General features: G+C 52.1%; 1 protein-coding gene across 1 annotated transcript; it reads right to left on the bottom strand.

Moving 5' to 3' along the window:
- Positions 1-75: 75 nt before the first annotated feature.
- On the bottom strand, positions 76-10002 carry LOC117888910 (ras-related protein ORAB-1-like). Its single transcript, XM_034792703.1, has 6 exons — positions 9994-10002; positions 9779-9874; positions 3332-3414; positions 1924-2018; positions 1484-1593; positions 76-159 (listed from the first exon to the last, which is right to left on the bottom strand). The coding sequence occupies exons 1-6, from the start codon at positions 10000-10002 to the stop codon at positions 76-78; spliced, it is 477 nt and encodes a 158-aa protein (XP_034648594.1).
- Between the last annotated feature and the right edge of the window lie 7583 nt (positions 10003-17585).

Raw genomic sequence — 17585 nt, 5'->3', positions numbered from 1 at the left:
TCTCACTCTGCATTAGCAAGGCCCCTGCTGTCCGACATCACCTGCTGCTGCAGGTCCGGCGACACCCACATCGCTTCACCTTTTCCAGCTCCCCTTCCAGCCATACTCAGCTTTGAGCCGGGGGCGGAAGGGGGAGAAAGTCAAGCACTCGTGCTCTGCCTGCAATGACATTTGCGAAGAGACACAAATGGGGGGCGGGAATATCATTCGTTGATGCACTTCACATGCTGAGGGTTTAGCTAATCACCATATTTGGGGTCGGGAAGGAATTTTCCTCTAGGGCAGATTGGCAGAGGCCCTGGGAGTTTTTCCCCTTCCTCTGCAGCGTGGGGCACGGGTCACTTGCTGGAGGATTCTCTGCACCTTGAAGTCTTTAAACCACTATTTGAGGACGTCAGTAGCTCAGACACAGGTCCGGGGTTTGATACGGGAGTGGGTGGGTGAGATTCTGTGGCCTGCGTTGTGCAGGAGGTCAGACTAGACGATCATAATGGTCCCTTCTGACCTTAAAGTCGATTCTTTTGAAGCTTTGGAGCTCCACGGGGCTCCTTGTCAGGCCAGCTGCAGAAGACCTCAGTGCAGCCCCACAGCCGTGTCTCTTATCGGCACAAGCTGGTTCCCTCCCCCACCTTGTCCCTCTCGTGCCCCAGGACCAACCCAGCTACGCCAACGCTGTTGCCTGAACCGGCAAGACAATTTCACACACACCCCAATTCCATTTCACACCAACTACAGGAAGAACCAACGTCCAGGGCCGTGTCCAAGACTCATCCCAAGACACTAACTCAGCTCTAGGCTCCCGTGAGGCTGCGTTAAGAGGGGATGCAGACTACGGAGCAGCTTGAGAAGATTCCTGCTTGCCCTGGACGTCGCAGCCTAGGTCCTCGCTCCTTGGGCTGCGTGGCTGCATTTCCTTAACAAGAAGCCACTTCCAGCTCCACCCAGGAAGGTGCTGCGCTGTGCTGCACATCCTCCAGCGTTCAGGGATTCCTTCCGCATGGTTTGGAGCAGCTCGCGCCCCTCCAAAGGCCTGAAGAGTGCAGAGCGGGGCTGGCTGTATGGCCCGTGCACGCAGCAGTGCAGTAGGGATCATCCAGACTGGGAATGGCTGTGGGAGGAGAAGATGGATGGTGGAGTAGCTCAGCTGGGAGCCCAGACTAGTAGCCAGCCCTGTGCGCGTTGTGGCTAGCGGGAGGGGAGAGGTGCACCCACCCGGTTGGAGAGGGATGGGGGGAGCCTAGAAAAATCTACTGCAAATAAATGGGGTGCTGCGAAGACCCACCCTGTCCAGCAGTCCTGGCCTCCAGCCGTAGTCCCAGACACAGAGCACCCCCCCCCCTGGGGAGTGAGGAAAAGTCCCTTCCCAACAGCCGCCCATGCCCCCATCTCTGCCCTCCCTGCTCCAGCCCAGCCCTGCTGCAGGGGGGCACTCTGGGTGTGGGGGGTTGGGCTTGTGGTTGTCATTGGGGGGGGGGAGGATCACCCGGTTCTTGAGCTCGGCCGCCATGGTGACGGAGGCCCGCTCCATGTTGGTGGCGTTCTTGGGGCTGGTCTCCAGGAACAGCACTTCCTGCGTGGACACATCTTCTTGCCCTGGGGGCACGCGAAAGGCCACAGGGCATGCCAGGCAGCTGCTGGGTGTGCGTAGGTACAGCTGCCCCCTCCCCCGGCATGCAGAGTGGGGGCTGCTACCTGGTGCCAGCTGCGGGCAGTGGTCAAACAACCGAGGATTGCAGGGCGTAGCAAAGAGGTTTCCACGCTCAGCTGCTGCGTCCCTACAGCGCTAGGAAGGGGGCTTTTAGATTCCCCCCCCCCCCAGCTGACCATGTCTTATGCCAGGATCTCCTTGTTATTCACGGGAGTCCTCTCCTCCCGCCTTCCCCAGGATTATCGGGGATAATCCCCTGGGATTTCAGGGTGTACTAATCTGCTCCTCCCAGGGCCTGCCCTTGGCCGTGATGTAATCCAGCACCTTCTTGCCGGCATAGCGGCTGGTCTCTAGCCACAGGTGCATGTTGCTGATTTGCCGAATGAGTCCTGGGAGAGGCTCTGAGAGCACCCAGCCCCTTCCACAGAACCGAGCTCTTCCCTCTGGGAAGATCTGCTGCTGGGGAATTAGGGGAAGACCATTGCCTGCAGTCTAATGCCCATCTACAGATGGGAGCAGTTCCATCAGCCTTCACCTAGTCCATCCCCAGCCAGGGTGGGATTGCGCTCTACAAATCCATTTCCTCCTTGGAAGGGAGAAAATAGCACCTTGTGTTAAATACAGTACGCCTTCCCATCCAAACCAGACTGAGACCCACCAGCTTCTATCACACACACACATGTTCCCCCCAGAGCGGCCATTAAGTGGGAGTGACTGTCAGTCATTACTCCCCTTAGCGGGATTAGAACCCACAGCCTGGAGGGAAAGGCTCCCTAGCTCCATCCCCAAGCAGCTGAGCTAACCAGTCTCAGAGCAGCCCCTCTCTTAAAGAGAGAGGGACACTCCTGGCGACACAGCTCCTGGGATTCAGCCCAGAAGATTCATTTAAATGTCCAGTGAGACTTGATTTCTACCCCTCAACTTTACAAAGTTTGTGTTGTTATTTATCCAGAGCCCTTGGCTAGCACTGAGGGGCTCTGAGAGAACACAAAGATCATTTGCATCCAGCACTCAGGTTGCCCACCAAACACATGCGGCTGCCTCTAGGGTGGAATGTGGCAGCTGTTTTAAACGACATGGAGAGCACTGCTTCGCTGAAGAAATCCTGCATTTGAGATCAGCCCATGGCAGAAGGCAGTCAGGTCTGTATTCTCTACAGAGAAGCCAAAGAGAAGGACAGTTCATTTAAAAATTATATCCCCGTGCAGTTACCATTAAACTTTCCCCTGCCCTTTCATTGGGATACTGGAGTCTCCTTCCTTCCCCACCTTAAAATTATGCAGTTTCTGTACAGCTGTTGAAACATCTCTCATATCCCAACACAGACGTAGCTTTATCTCTGCACTAGGTGACATGATCCCTGTATATAGGGCCACTGTGCCTCACCCCAGAGGTGGCTGCATCTCAGTGCTGGGTGAGCGATGCCTGTATAAACAGCTGCCACATCACTGCACCTCAGCACTGGGCAATATAACTTCAGTATAAATAGTTGCCACATCCCACCCCAGAGGTGGCTGCATCTCAGTGTTGGGTGATCTGATCCTGTCCCACCCCAGGGCTATATACAGGCTGTGAAATATTTCAAGATTAGCCATGGCCATTTTTAACCAAGGGCTACAGCAAGTCCATTCCCAGCGTAACGCAGACGCCTTCCCTTCGGAAGGGCTCCGTGGTCAGCCTCACCTGGTCTGTTCCATCATACACGCAGCTCCTCCATAGTCACTGGATGTGACAAGCTGGAAGTGCTCCCAGCCGGCTGTGTCCCACTGCAAGGCAGGGAAAGAAAGAGACACAGCCCATGCTCCTTCCAACAGCCAGAAGGGGAACCCAGGAATCCTGGCTCCCAGCCCCCTGCCCAATACTGCCTCCAAGAGCTGAGGACAGAACCCAGGAGTCCTGGGTCTGAGTCCTCTGCTCTGCTAGACCACAGAACCCAGGAGTCCAGACTCCCAACCCTCAGCTCTAGCCTCTGGCCAACATTCCTCCCTGCTCTACCCACTAGAGCCCACTCCCCTCCCAGTGCCTGGGAGAGAACCCAGGAGCCCAGGCACCCAGCCCCTTGCTCTAACCACTAAATGCCCCCCTCCCACCTCTGATAAGTGGCAAACGCAGGGAACGCTTCAGCTTTCTGCTTTCAGCAACGTCCCTGCTGGGCTGGGACTGCCCCAGCTGTGGGGAAGCTGATGTGGGGGGAGGACGGGGGAGCAACACATGGCAACAAGCGGAGGTCACCACCCCTAGGGAGCAGCCAGCGAGGACGCCCAGGAGCGTGCTGGCTCTTAGTTCTGCAGAGGGCGCTGCTGAGCCCCCCAGACTGGCTGGCCTTGGGATGAAAGCCCCAGACTCAATTCCCAGCTCTGCCCCAGCTCCTCATGTGAGACGCTGCATCTCAGGCTCCCCAGCTGCCAGGTGGGGAGAACAGTCCTCTCTTTGGCTACTTCATCTGTCAGGACTTTGGGGCAGGGACTCCATGTCTGTGCAGCACCCGGTATGACCGGGGGGAAACCCTTCACCCTGCCTGGGGTCTGTGCAGCACCTGGCACGAACGGGGAGGACCCCCTGACCCTACCTGGGGTCTGTGCAGCACTTGGCACATTAGGGGTGGCCCGATCGTGGTCAGGGCTGGTGCAGCTCCCAGCATGAGGGGGACCACCCAGTTTCAGCCAGGGTCCATGCAGTGCCCCATGGCTGGGAGCAGGCCCCTTATGCCACCAGCATGGGAGGACCCCTGTGCGGCGGGGAGTTTCAGGAGGCCATGCTTAGCACAAAGGGGCTGGCAGGTGAGTGAAATTCAAGCCCTATGCATGGGGGACTGGCAGGGAGGGGGATCAGCAAGGAGCCTTGAACATAATACAGAGGGAGCTTTTCAGCAGCCAGCAGGGGGGAGCTGAGTGTCCTCGGGGGTGTAGGGGGCACCGGGAAACAGGGCTGGGAATCGAGGGCAGGATCAGCTGTTGGACAGACCCTGCTGCGCCCATCCCAGCTGGTAAATGGCTGCTTCCAGCCTGACAACGCCATGTGGTTCTGAGCCTTGGTCAGTTTCATTTCTGCCGGCTCTGTTGGGGAAGTCTGAGCAGAGCTGGACAGGCCCCATGGGGCTGACGGGGGGAATGGAGGCTTCCTTCCCACTCTGGGATGAGCCCCACTGTTTGCTTCCTGACGGGGCAAAAGGGGAATCAGCCCCCGCAGCCTGGTTTACAGTTTAGTAAAATGCAGGTTCTAATAGGCAATCACATACATCCTGGGCCCCACAACTGATCCTAGATCTCCTGTACCCCCAGCCCCCCACTCCAGCCCTGCCAACTTGCATTCCAGCTCCTAGGCCGCACAGACAGAACCCAGATCCCCTATCCTGGATCCACACAGCCTCCAGATCCCCTATAGACCCTAGCTCCTCTTGCACCCCAAAAAGGACCCCAGATTCCCCACCCTGTGTCCCAATCCCCACAGATCCTTGATGCCCTGCCATGCACCCCATAGACCCCCCTTGTACCCCCAAACAGACCCCAATCCCCATCCTGCACCCCTGCTGAAGAGATCATAGAACCATAGGGTTAGAAGTCACCGCAAGGGTCATCTAGTCTAACCGCCTACCAAGAGGCAGGATTTGTTGTGTCTAAACCACCCAAGACAGATGGCGCCAGCCTCCTTTGGAAAACTTCCAATGAAGGAGCTTCCACAACCTCCGTCCACAATCAGTTCCATTGTCCTACTGTTCTTACAGTTAGGAAGTTTTTCCTTGAGATTTAATCTGAATCTGCTGGGCTGTAGTTTGAACCCACTGCCCCTTGTCCTGCCCTCTGTGGCAAGGGAGAACAATTCACCTCCATCTTTTTTATGGCAGCCTTTCAAGTATCTGAAGACCGCTATCATGTCCTCCCTTCATCTCCTCTCTTCCGAACTAACTATACCCCGTTCCTTCAGCCTTTGCTCACATGACTTGCATTCCATCTCTTTGATCATCCTTGTCGCTTGTCTCCGGATCCTTCCCAGTTTCTCTACATCCTTTCTATACATTGGTGACCAAAACTGGACACAATACTCCAGCTGAAGCCTAACCAGCACCAAGTAGAGCGGTACTGTCACCTCCCGTGACTTGCAGGCTATGCCTCTGTTCATGCAACCGAAAATTGCATTTGCTTTTTTTGCAAGAGCATCGCATTGCTGACTCACGTTGAGGTTGGGATCAACCACAACTCCCAGATCCTTCTCAACAGTGCTGCTGCCAAGCCAGTTACCCCCTATTCTGCATTTGGTTTTTCTTCCCTAAGTGTAGCGGCTTCCATTTGTCTTTGTTGAATTTCATTTTGTTGTCTATGGCCCAGTCTCCAATTTATCAAGATGCCTCTGAATTTTAGCTCTATCCTCCAAAGTGTTGGCAACCCCCCCCCCCAGCTTTGTGACATCTGCAGGCTTGATCAGCGTGCTCTTTATTCCTACATCCAGGTCATTAATAAAGATGCTAAACAACATCGGACCCAGAACAGATCCTTGTGGAATCTCTCTCCAATCTGACATCATTCCATTAACTCTTTGTTTGCAGTTATTTAACCAACAGAACTCCACTGGTCATCACCTACAGTCCTCAGCTTAAACCTCTCCAATGCATCATCAGTGATCTACAACCCATCCTGGACAATGATCCCTCACTTTCACAGACCTTGGGAGGCAGGCCAGTCCTCACCCACAGACAACCTGCCAACCTTAAGCATATTCTCACCAGCAACCACACACCACACCATAACAACTCTAACTCAGGAACCAACCCATGCAACAAACCTCGATGCCAACTCTGCCCACATATCTACGCCAACAACACCAACACAGGACCTACCCAGATCAGCTACAACATCACCGGTTCATTCACCTGCACGTCCACCAATGTTATATATGCCATCACGTGCCAGCAATGCCCCTCTACTATGTACATTGGCCAAACTGGACAGTCACTATGTAAAAGAATAAATGGACACAAGTCAGATATCAGGAATGGCAATATACAAAAATCTGTAGGAGAACACTTCAACCTCCCTGGCCACACAATAGCAGATGTTAAGGTAGCCATCTTACAGCAAAAAAACTTCAGGACCAGACTCCAAAGAGAAACTGCTGAGCTCTAGTTCATTTGCAAATTTGACACCATCAGATCAGGATTAAACAAAGACTGTGAATGGCTATCCAACTACAGAAGCAGTTTCTCCTCCCTTGGTGTTCACACCTCAACTGCTAGCAGAGGACCTCACCCTCTCTGATTGAACTAACCTCGTTATCTCCAGACTGATTCTTGCCAGCATATTTATACCTGCCCCTGGAAATTTCCGTTACATGCATTCGACGAAGTGGGTATTCACCCACGAAATACATCTGTTAGTCTTAAAGGTGCCACAGGACTCTCTGTTGCTTTTAACCAATTATGTATCCACTTCATGGTAGTTCCATCAAACCCACATTTTTCCGGCTTACGTATCAGAATGTCACGTGGGACAACTGTGTCAAAAGCTGAAGGCCAGGTATATGATGTCCACCACATTCCCCCTACCCACCAAACCAATTACCCTGTCAAAGAAGGAAATCAAGCTGGTTTGTATGATTTCTTCTTGCTAAATCCATGCTGGCTGCTAGTGATTAACCCATCATCCTCCAGATACTCCCAAATGGAAAGCGTGATGTTATCTGATTAAAATATGACCATATAGATCATTTTTTGTATCTGAAGTTATGAGTATTGGCTCTATACCTCAAAAAGAACAGAAGTACTTGTGGCACCTTAGAGACTAACAAATTTATTTGAGCATAAGCTTTCGTGTGCTACAGCCCACTTCTTCGGCTGCATCTATACCTGGATTTCAAATGTTGGCTCCTGGGGTAACACCCACGAGGTAACACCCAGCATAGCTTGGCGGGACTTAGTCAAATTAAGTGGTTCATCAAGAAACACTTAACTGACAGTGGACCATGGGAGATGCCCATCTACACTGAATGGCCTGTCCTGCAAACCTGCTGTCTGGGGTATAGATAATGGCTTCTACTGTGTCCAAACCTTCATGTGTGAACATATGACTTGCCCATGTGACTCCAAACACGATCTTGTCACGTGCAATTTTCCACTAGTTGTGCTGAGGGCTTTGTTGGAAGCAATGGGTTTCCCACCACAGGGCAGAAGATATAAAAGGCCCTGGAAACCCCTCCATTTTGCCTCTTTCCTGCTTAAACCTCTGGAACATGGACTATCCTAATGGGAGCATTCTAACCCAGGGACTGAGGTCCTGCCAATGATTTGGAAGCAGCCAGAGCCTTGACTTAAGCCAGCAGTTTATTCCATCACTGCTACGAGCCTGAACCAAGAACTTTGCCATTACTGTATGTAATTGATTTCTTTAACCAATTTTAACTCTTCTTTCTTTCTTTCTTTCTTTCTTTCTTTCTTTCTTTCTTTCTTTCTTTCTTTCAATAAACCTTTAGATATTAGATTTAAAATTTTTATTAAGATGATGTTAAAAAAAAAGTGAACAGTAGAGAGTTTAAGCATAGAGGGTGGGGATAGCTCAGTGGTTTGAGCATTGGCCTGCTAAACCCAGGGTTGTAAGTTCAATCCTTGAGGGGGCCATTTAAAGATTTGGGGCAAAAATCTAACTGGGGATTGGTCCTGCTTTGAGCAGGGGGTTGGACTAGATGACCCCCTGAGGTCCCTTCCAGCCCTGATATTCTATGATAGAAGTTTTTGGTTATCAGCGAATAACATATAGATTATCGAGGGTGCAAAGTTTGGTTTAAGATCGGGGGGGCATAAGGAATACATAATCTGTAATATCCCCGATTGGGGGTAAATGGTTGATGGGTCAAAGTACAGACATTGAGATATGAGGGTATGAAGTTCATAGAGTGGCTATGTTCGGGTGTGGAGTATAATGAGCGGATATGAGGATGGATTGACCCTCATTTGGTGAGATTTAATGTTCAGGGAGTTTATGGTTCCAGTTCATATGATCCAACGGAGAACGTCTCTTGGTCCCTTTCTCGTAGTCAAAGAATGATGTCACTCTGGCTCACGCTTCCTGTTGGTGGCCGGTGATGTGCTCGATGTAGATGTCCCTGGACCATCGGATGGTGTCTGAGACCATGAGGCGCCGCATGAACCGTGCGTAGCATCGACCGAACCTGCAGGACACGCTCATTCCAGGGGGTCCCAGGCGCCCAGGGCTCCGACGATCAGGGCGTTCATCTGCACCTCGTAGCCCTTCGCTCTCAGGGTGTCGGCCGGGGGGGGGGGGGGGTACTTTTCTAAAGGATTAGCAACAGCGTGATTTTTGGGTAAGATCTAAGTTATATATTGACCTGTGTGTGTGGCCGGTCCTTTGGGATCAGAAGAACCTTTTATTTGAAGAGATTGGTTTTAAAGGACCACTCATCTCATAGTGTTTTCGGTGGTAATACAAGAACTGGAACGCCTGAGAAAACTGCTTTTATGACTTCTTGTTAGCCAGTGGGGTGAAACAGAAGTTTGCTTTTGTTGATGGTTTGATATATCCTATGGGGGATTAGCCACCAGTCTTGGGGTGTATCTGCCCTAGTTCTCAGCAGGTTGTTCTGAATTTGGCATTCTCAGTTGAGGGGTGCCATCAAACCTGAATCACGGCCTCAGCTGAGTCTGGATCCAACCCCCTGATCTCATGGGTGGGGGAGAGAGGTGGGGGTCAGGAGCTGTGGAGGGGCTTCTCAGGTTTGCAGCTGGGTCTGTGTTCATTCAATGTGTTGAACCTCTGAACCAGGCTCCTAGCTCTAGCCACTAGACCCCACACTCCTCTCCCAGAGGCCATAAAACCCAGGAGTCCAACTCCCAGCCCTCCCCCGCTCCCCTTTTCTAACCCACCAGGCCCTACTCCCCTCCCACAGCTGGGAATGGAACCCAGGAGTCCTGACACCCCTGACCAGGGCCGCCCAGAGGGGTCGGGGGCAAGTGGGGCAATTTGCCCCAGGCCCTGCAGGGGCCCCCTCGAGATTATAGTATTCTATAGTATTGCAACATTTTTTTATGGAAGGGGCCCCCGAAATTGCTTTGCCCCAGGCCCCCTGAATCCTCTGGGCAGCCCTGCCCCTGACTGCCATGGACTCGGCCCAGCGCGCACTCACTATCTGGAGTTTGATAGTCTTCCACTCCAGCTTGATGGTCCGGATCTTAAAGCCCACCCCGGTGGTACTGATGGAGCTGTCCAGGTTGTTGTCATCCTGGGGAAGAGAGGACGGACAGTGAGTGATGGGGCAGGGGGAGCCCAGCAGCGCACCCCAGACTGAGTGCTTCCCCCACCTGCCTCTGTCACCCTCAACACTGCACCTCCCGCCCTCACAGCCAACATGGTATCCCTGTGCTGTCCACCCCACAACCCCTGGGAACTTCACAGCAATAAAAGGCTTAGAACCTGCTTCACCCTGCTCCAAAAGTCTAGCCAATGGAGCTAAAGGAGAATCCTCATCAGCTTTTAGCAGCATAGGGGCTAGGACACACCGATGAGCAGTTCCAATTCCATCCTGGAGAGGACAGTGCTTCACCACCCTCCTAGTGAAATAGTGTTTCCTAATATCCTAGACCTCCCCCCACTGCAACTTGAGACCATTGCTCCTTGTTCTGTCATCTGCCACCACTGAGAACAGCCGAACTCCATCCTCTTTGGAACCCCACTTCAGGTAGTCGAAGGCTGCTATCAAATCCCCCCTCACTCTTCTCTTCTGCAGACTAAATAACCCCAGTTCCCTCAGCCTCTCCTCATAAGTCATGTGCCCCAGCCCCATAATCATTTTTGTTGCCCCCTGCGGGAGCGGGGCCTGGGGCAGAGCCGGGGGTCAAGCACTCCCCGACACATTGGAAAATTGGCGTCTATGCACATCCTGATCTGATTTGCCCCTCTGTTAATCTGAAGTCCACAGGAACATGAGCTAACTCCGGCTTTTGGATAGAACATCTGCAGATGTCGGACCACAAGAGTGCCATGGCAACAAAATGACATATATGATAACAAGCTGAGCTCATGAATACACTAACCAATAGGAGAAGGAGAAAAGGAGAAGGACACTAGGAGAAGGACACCCCAATATTAGTAGGGTGAGGAAATACAAATAAGGAAGAGGGGAGAGACCCCTTCGGAATATGCATTAGACGTAGTGCTGTCAGCGTCACACGGTATAAAAGTTGAATCCCAGCCTGTGTGCAGGAAGAGAGGCAGATGTAGGCCTTGGGAGGTGCCAGGATGATGGCCACACCAGTGATGATGAGGAAGGTGATGGTGATGAGGAAGATGATGGCTAACATTTCAGGTTGTTCTGCATGGGATGGTGTGAGTAGACAGATGTACATTCTGTATTATCTCGATCTACCTTACTGGGCTAGAGTGTTTGGGACTTTGTTAAATGTGTTAATTAACTATTGTAAATATAAAAGGGTTCCTATAGGGCAGGGGAGGGCAAACTACGGCCTGCGGGCTGGATCCGGCCCATCAGGGCTTTCCATCCAGCCTGCGGGATTGCCAGCACCGTGGCACAGTGGGGCTAAGGCAGGGTCCCTGCCTGCCCTGGCCCCACGGCCGGCACAATGTTTCTGCAGCCCCTGGGAGGAACCACGGCCAATGGGAGCTTCAGGGGTGATACCCACAGGCGAGGGCAGCACGCGGCGGAGCCGCCTGCCCGATCCCACCCCACTCCCAGGAGCCACTGCCGGACATGCTGGCCACTTCCGGGAGCGGCGTGGGGCCAGGGCAGGGAAGGAGTCTGCCTTAGCCCCATTGCGTGCCACTGCCACCCCGGAGCCGCTTGAGGTAAGTGGCGCCAGGCCAGAGCTCGCACCCTGAACCCCTCCTGCCCCCCAGACCGCAGCCCCTGCCCTGAGCCCCCTGCTGCACCCCAACCCCCTGCTTCACCCCACTCCCCTCCTGCACCCCAACCCCCTTCCCTGAGCCCCCTCCTGCACCCCACATCCCTCCTGCACCCCAACCCCTTGCCCTGAGCCCCTTCTTGGGCTGTGGTGAGAGGACCCCAGTGACCTGACCAGCCAGTTCCAGCCAGTGTGAAACAAAGGATGGATGAGAGGAGTGGCTGAGTGGAGAGGTGCCCCGACGGCCTGTTTACCTGGGACAGAAAACAAGGGACAGAGGCAGGACTTGGGGGAGATGATATTGCAGGGATCAGCAACCTTTCAGAAGTGGTGTGCCGAGTCTTCATTTATTCACTCTAATTTAAGGTTTCGCCTGCCAGTCATACATTTTAACGTTTTTAGAAGGTCTTTTTCTATAAGTCTATAATATAGAACTAAACTATTGTTGTATGTAAAGTAAATACGCTTTTAAAAATGTTTAAGAAGCTTCATTTAAAATTAAATTAAAAGGCAGAGCCCCCCGGACCGGTGGCCAGGACCCAGGCAGTGTGAGTGCCACTGAAAATCAGCTCACGTGCCGCGTTCGGCACACGTGCCATAGGTTGCCTACCTCTGTGATATCAGATGCCCTGCTGGAAGGAGGAGGCTCCTGGACTGGGGAGAGGGAGCAGCCAGTGCCCGCCTGGAGGCGGGAGAGACCTAGATGTGCTGTGCTGAGGGTTGCTAGGCCGGAGGCCCTGAGAGTTTTCTGTGTTGGGTTCAGATGCTCAATAAACCCTCCTGTTTTACACTGGCTGAGAGTCGCTCCGGTCTAGAGATCAGGGTGTCGAGGCCCTGGGGGTCCAGAGCGAGGGGACTCCCTGAGGGGGCCCATGGAGAGAGACAGGCGTGCTGAGGGCTCAGAGAGGTGCAGTTCCAGGAGGCAGAGAGGCCTACGGCTTAACCCCCAAGAGAGAGTGGGCCCCCGAGAAGGGCTGTCGCACTGAAGGGGGTTCCTCCCAGGGACTATATAGAGCTGAGAGAGAACACGAGTCCTGTGAGTCCGTGACACCCTGCACCAGGGCCTGCTCCAGGGTTTTTGCCGCCCCAAGCGGTGAAAAAAAAAAAAAAAAAAAAGCCGCGATCGCGATCGGCGGCAGCTCTACCACACCGCTTTCTTCTTCGGCGGCAATTCGGCGGCAGGTCCTTCCCTCCGAGAGGGACAGGGACCCTCCACCGAATCGCTGCCGAAGAGCTCGACGTGCCGCCCCTTCCCCTTGGCCGCCCCAAACACCTGCTTGCTCAGCTGGTGCCTGGAGCCGGCCCTGCCCTGCACCCTCACTCAGCCATCCCTCTCCCCCTGTCCCCATGTGTCCCTGCACCCCACTCCCATTCAGCCCCCACTCTATTCTGTTCCCCCCTGACTAGCCCTTCTAAACTCCAGTCCCCAGGAGCCCCATGCTGTCCACCCCCACCCCCCATATCCCATGCCTCCTCACCTGGCTCCACAGGCAGCGTGCTGTGAAGAATGCAGCCTCTTCTCCTCTCTATCCACAGCTGTCTCCTCTCTATCCACAGCTGGCCGCTCCTGCCCGGGAGCGGCTGCCCTCTGTTCTGGTGCCACCATAGCCCCTGGTGGGTGAAAGGCATAACTGTAGCGCCTCTCCAGCAGGATATATTTTCAGCCGAGAAAAAAAATTCTGCGTGTGCACAGTGGCGCCGAATTCCCCCACGCGTAACAGGACTGGGTGGAGCTGGAGGGGAGTGAGGCTGGAGTCCCAGGTCCCACTGACAACTGAGCTCTTCCTGCCCACTGAGCCCAGGAGAAACAATCTGGGTTGTGAATGAGAGTCTGTCCCAAATCACGGTTGGATCCAAACAAGGAGCAAAGAAAAAGAGAGTGATTAAGCCTCATGGAGACTCCAATTCAGATTACAGGAGGTAACGTGTGACCATTACACCATGGGACAGAGTTTCTAAGAGCTTAACCCTGGAGTCGGCTTGTAGCTGGTTATTACCTGGTGGGCAGCCAGGGCCTCCCCTCCTGGTACTAATTAAAGGGCAAAATCTTTGTGAACCCAGAGGTAAGTTTGCTTGCTGGGATGCCGCCCCCTGGCAGACCTTATTTTCAGCAAATCTCAAAATTCTAAGAACAGGAAACACACAGTTAAGGTTACCCACATCATCTTAACTCTGCCCTCTTTCAGCAATGCCTCAATATCCCCCCTTAACACCAATACATTTCCTTTGCCAGCACCACAGCCGTTGAAATGTACAAGCTCTTCACTTCCATTTATGACCTTTTAAACCACACCCCCAGCTCCAGTGGGGAGTTGGACTGACCAGGTACAACCCCAGGGTTTGTGCAGGCTGGGCCGGGCCATGAGAAGAACTGCAGAGCCAGCCCCCAATCATTCCTACCCAGAGATTCCCCCCACATATCACCAACCCCGTCTCACTCAACACCATTGCCACCTTATCATGAAAGCCTGGGTGGGGTGAGCTCATTTCCTAGCAGAGCTCTGAGCCAGCTGGCCTTCAGCGGCTGCCCTGTGACACCCAAAGGGTTAATTTAGAGGGAGCTGATTAGCCTCCAGGATGGCCTGGTTGATCTCCACCCACATCTTTATGGTTCTGGCCCATGTTTCTTATGGAACGAAATACGACTCGATGTCCCTTTGAGCCATTGTATAAATATGACCAAACAAATCAAATCAAGCCCACACAGCACTAAGGCTAAACCGGTTATAAACACCACGACGCTAACTATGGGTTGAACACAGAGTTGTCAAGCTATGGGCAAATCAGTAACTCAATCAGTAAATGATATTGCATTGGAATCAGCTAAATCAAGGGAGAGAATTCTTCCAGGAGGGTGGGTCAGGTTTTGTGGCCCGCATCATGCGGGAGGTCAGACTAGATGATCATAATGGTCCCTTCTGACCTTAGAGTCTATGAGTCTATGGGTACATCTACACTACAGCGGGGAGTCGATTTAAGATATGCAAATTCAGCTACGTGAATAGCGTAGCTGAATTCGACGTATTGCAGCCGACTTACCCCGCTGTGAGGACGGCGGCAAAATCGACTTCTGCCGCTTTTTGTCGGCGGCGCTTACTACCACCTCCGCTGGTGGAGTTAGAGCACCGATTTGGGGATCGATTGTCGCGTCCCGATGGGACGCGATAAATCGATCCCCGAGAGGTCGATTTCTACCCACCGATTCAGGCGGGTAGTATAGACCAGACCTAAGAGTCTAAGTCATCAATTTAGTCAGCTGATCAGAATAACACAACAGATAATCCACACTCATAAATCCTAAAACAGTAATGCGAGGAGCGGCGGCCTGTTTAGATATAAACCCCTGCTCAGAAAAATTCATCCAGACTGTGCAATCCACACTGAACTGGCTGAATATTTCAGTATTGAAACCAAATGACTGTTCATGTTTAAACTACAATCTTAAAGCCAATTAAAGGTTCCTCCTTCGATTGCATGATTGTGTGGGTAACCCTTCTCCTTCCCCCTCCAACACAGATACAGACCTTAGTGAGGCTTTTGAAGCAGAAGTTTAACAGCTCTCACTGAACCGTTCATAGCTGACCGTTTAGTTTCTTTAGAAGCTTTCACAGGATGAGAAGCAAACGTCAATGATGTTATAGGGCAGAGTTTCAGGAGTAGTTAGATTTGGGGAACTATTCTTTCTGGCATCTTCCCTGTGCGGATTTTACAGGTGATCAACACAGATGCATGTGAAATACACCTTGGAGACAGACAATGTGGCCCAATCTAATTGGAATGAGGCAGACTTTGGGCTAATCTCAGTTTGGAAAAGTCTCCCTTAACTCAGAAGTTTTCTTAATATAGCTGTTGTTACCAACCATATTCAGGATGGATGTGTGACCGCCAAAGGTATTCAAAAGGAAAGAAAAGCCCAGTTTTGAGGAGGTTTCCATAGCTTGGCCTCAGACTTTAACAGCCAGCCTCCTCAAAAGGAAAAGGGATCTCTGCACTCCTCAAAATAACTGGTTGCAAAACTTTTTAACAGAAAATTTACCCACTGCATCATGCATCCATCACCATTCTTAAAAACAAATGTGGACGTTTCATGACAGATGTCACCTCTTGTTTGCAAATAAATAAAACCTGAACTTAGCATAATACATCTGTCAAAACAATAAATATGCCTTTTTGGGCCTTGCAGTGAAAATGAGCACGTGAGTCCGGGTGGGGGAGAGCAAGCGACGGAGGGAGGGGGGAATGGAGTGAGTGGGGGGCGGGGCCTCAGGAAGGGGTGGGGCAGGGGCAAGGCCTCAGGAAAGAGGCAGGGCAGTGGGCGGGGCAAAGGTGTTCGGTTTTCTGGAATTAGAAAGTTGGCAACCCTAAATTTGGAGTGTGCTGTTGTTCATCGTTTCAGACTGGAGATTTAAAAACACTGCAGTTTCCTTGGTAGCATGCCCAATAACTTGGAGTATTCTCTCCTGTTGACTGAACTGAACTTGAACTTTCTCGATGGCCTTGTGGATGCGCCAGGAAAGAAGCAAAAATAAACTAAGAAATAAAATCTCTACGTCCCCTGTAGATCTGAACTACATTTTGTCAAACAAAGTTACGTGACCAAATGGCCTTCAGGAAAGAGAGAAAACCGCATCTCAAGGAGGTAAAAGACACTTTCAGTTTCATAGCAAGTCACATTCCAGAGCAGGTTAAATGGGATGACTCTGAATAAGGACAAGATTCTCCCACTGCGGTCACCTCTGACCTATTCAAACCTGTTTCACTCAGCGCTGTCTCATTATTATGGAGTTGTGTTATTTACGAAAATTTTATCATCATCATAATGGGAAAAAACCAGCCAGCGTTTTCTTCGACAAATAATCCCAACTCAGCAGGAAAATGACCAGAAGTGGCTTTGGAAATAGATCCAAACTGGGATTTAAATTTCTAATGCTCATGTCATGTTTGGGATTGAATTCCCCTTTCCGGTTGGTGACTCTTTCATCTGCAGCCCAAATGAATCTGATTTCAGATCACAGAAATTAATGGATGATTTCCAAGCACAGATAGCTAAGGACACTGCATCCATAGGCGCCGGCTTGCAATTGTCCCGGGGGTGTGCACAACCCCCACTCAACCCCAGACGCCGCCCTCCACTCCACCCCTTCCCCAAATGCCTCACCCCCACCCCACCTCTTCCCCACCTCTTTCCGCTTCCTCCCCTGAGCGTGCCCCGTCCCCACTCCTCCCCCTCCCTCCCAGTGCCTCCTGAATGCTGCAGAACAGCTGATCCATGGTGGGAGAGAGGCGCTGGAAGGGAGGGGGAGGAGTTCATTGGTGGTGCCGTCGGCAGGCGAGAGGCGCTGGGAGGGAGGGGGAGGAGTTGATTGGTGGTGCTGTTGGCAGGCGAGAGGCGCTGGGAGAAGGTGGGGAGCTGGCTGCTGGTGTGTCCTAAGCACCCGCTACTTTTTTTCCATGGGTACCCCAGCCCTGGCGCACCCACGGAGTCGGCACCTAGGACTGCATCCTACGACGGTTGGGAGGTGGAGGGTAGGATGTGAAGAAAATAAACTCCATATGGCTTCAACAGAAGGTAACACTGCTGTGGTGATGGGGAAGGTGGGGATCTCCTTCAGGTGTCACAGAGACTGAAACTACACTTTCCTTCCTGCCCCTGTTCCTGCTCTTTGTTATATTTAAAAATATTTTAAATGATAAAAAGGGTATACGAAAGAATGGCTGTTCAGCTCCAGGCAGTGCAAGTGGGAATGAGACAACCTGTCCCAAGAGGGGAACTCGGTGACTCTAAAGCAATGGGAGGAACAGTAGAAATGAGATACGATGGGTTTCTTTAGACTAGGAAAATGATGGCGGTTAGGTCAGGTCATGAGGAAACATGCTAAGTAACCCCAGCCACTATAAATGGGCCATGCCTTTATTGCAGGAAGTTTTGGGTTTTTACAACGGGATATTTAACTCAAACCAGCTACAGCCGTGGAAAATCCTTGTGGAGACCCATGTAGTTAGTTGAGGTCATCCTTATTCTCCCACCTGTGGCTGATGGACATTCCTGGTAGGACTCAGAGGACAAAGGAGTTG

Source organism: Trachemys scripta, chromosome 16, assembly GCF_013100865.1.
Source record: "Trachemys scripta elegans isolate TJP31775 chromosome 16, CAS_Tse_1.0, whole genome shotgun sequence".
NCBI classification, from domain to species: Eukaryota; Metazoa; Chordata; order Testudines; family Emydidae; genus Trachemys; species Trachemys scripta.
Note: the sequence above shows the minus strand (reverse complement) of the source record. Positions and strands in the feature narration are given on the sequence as shown.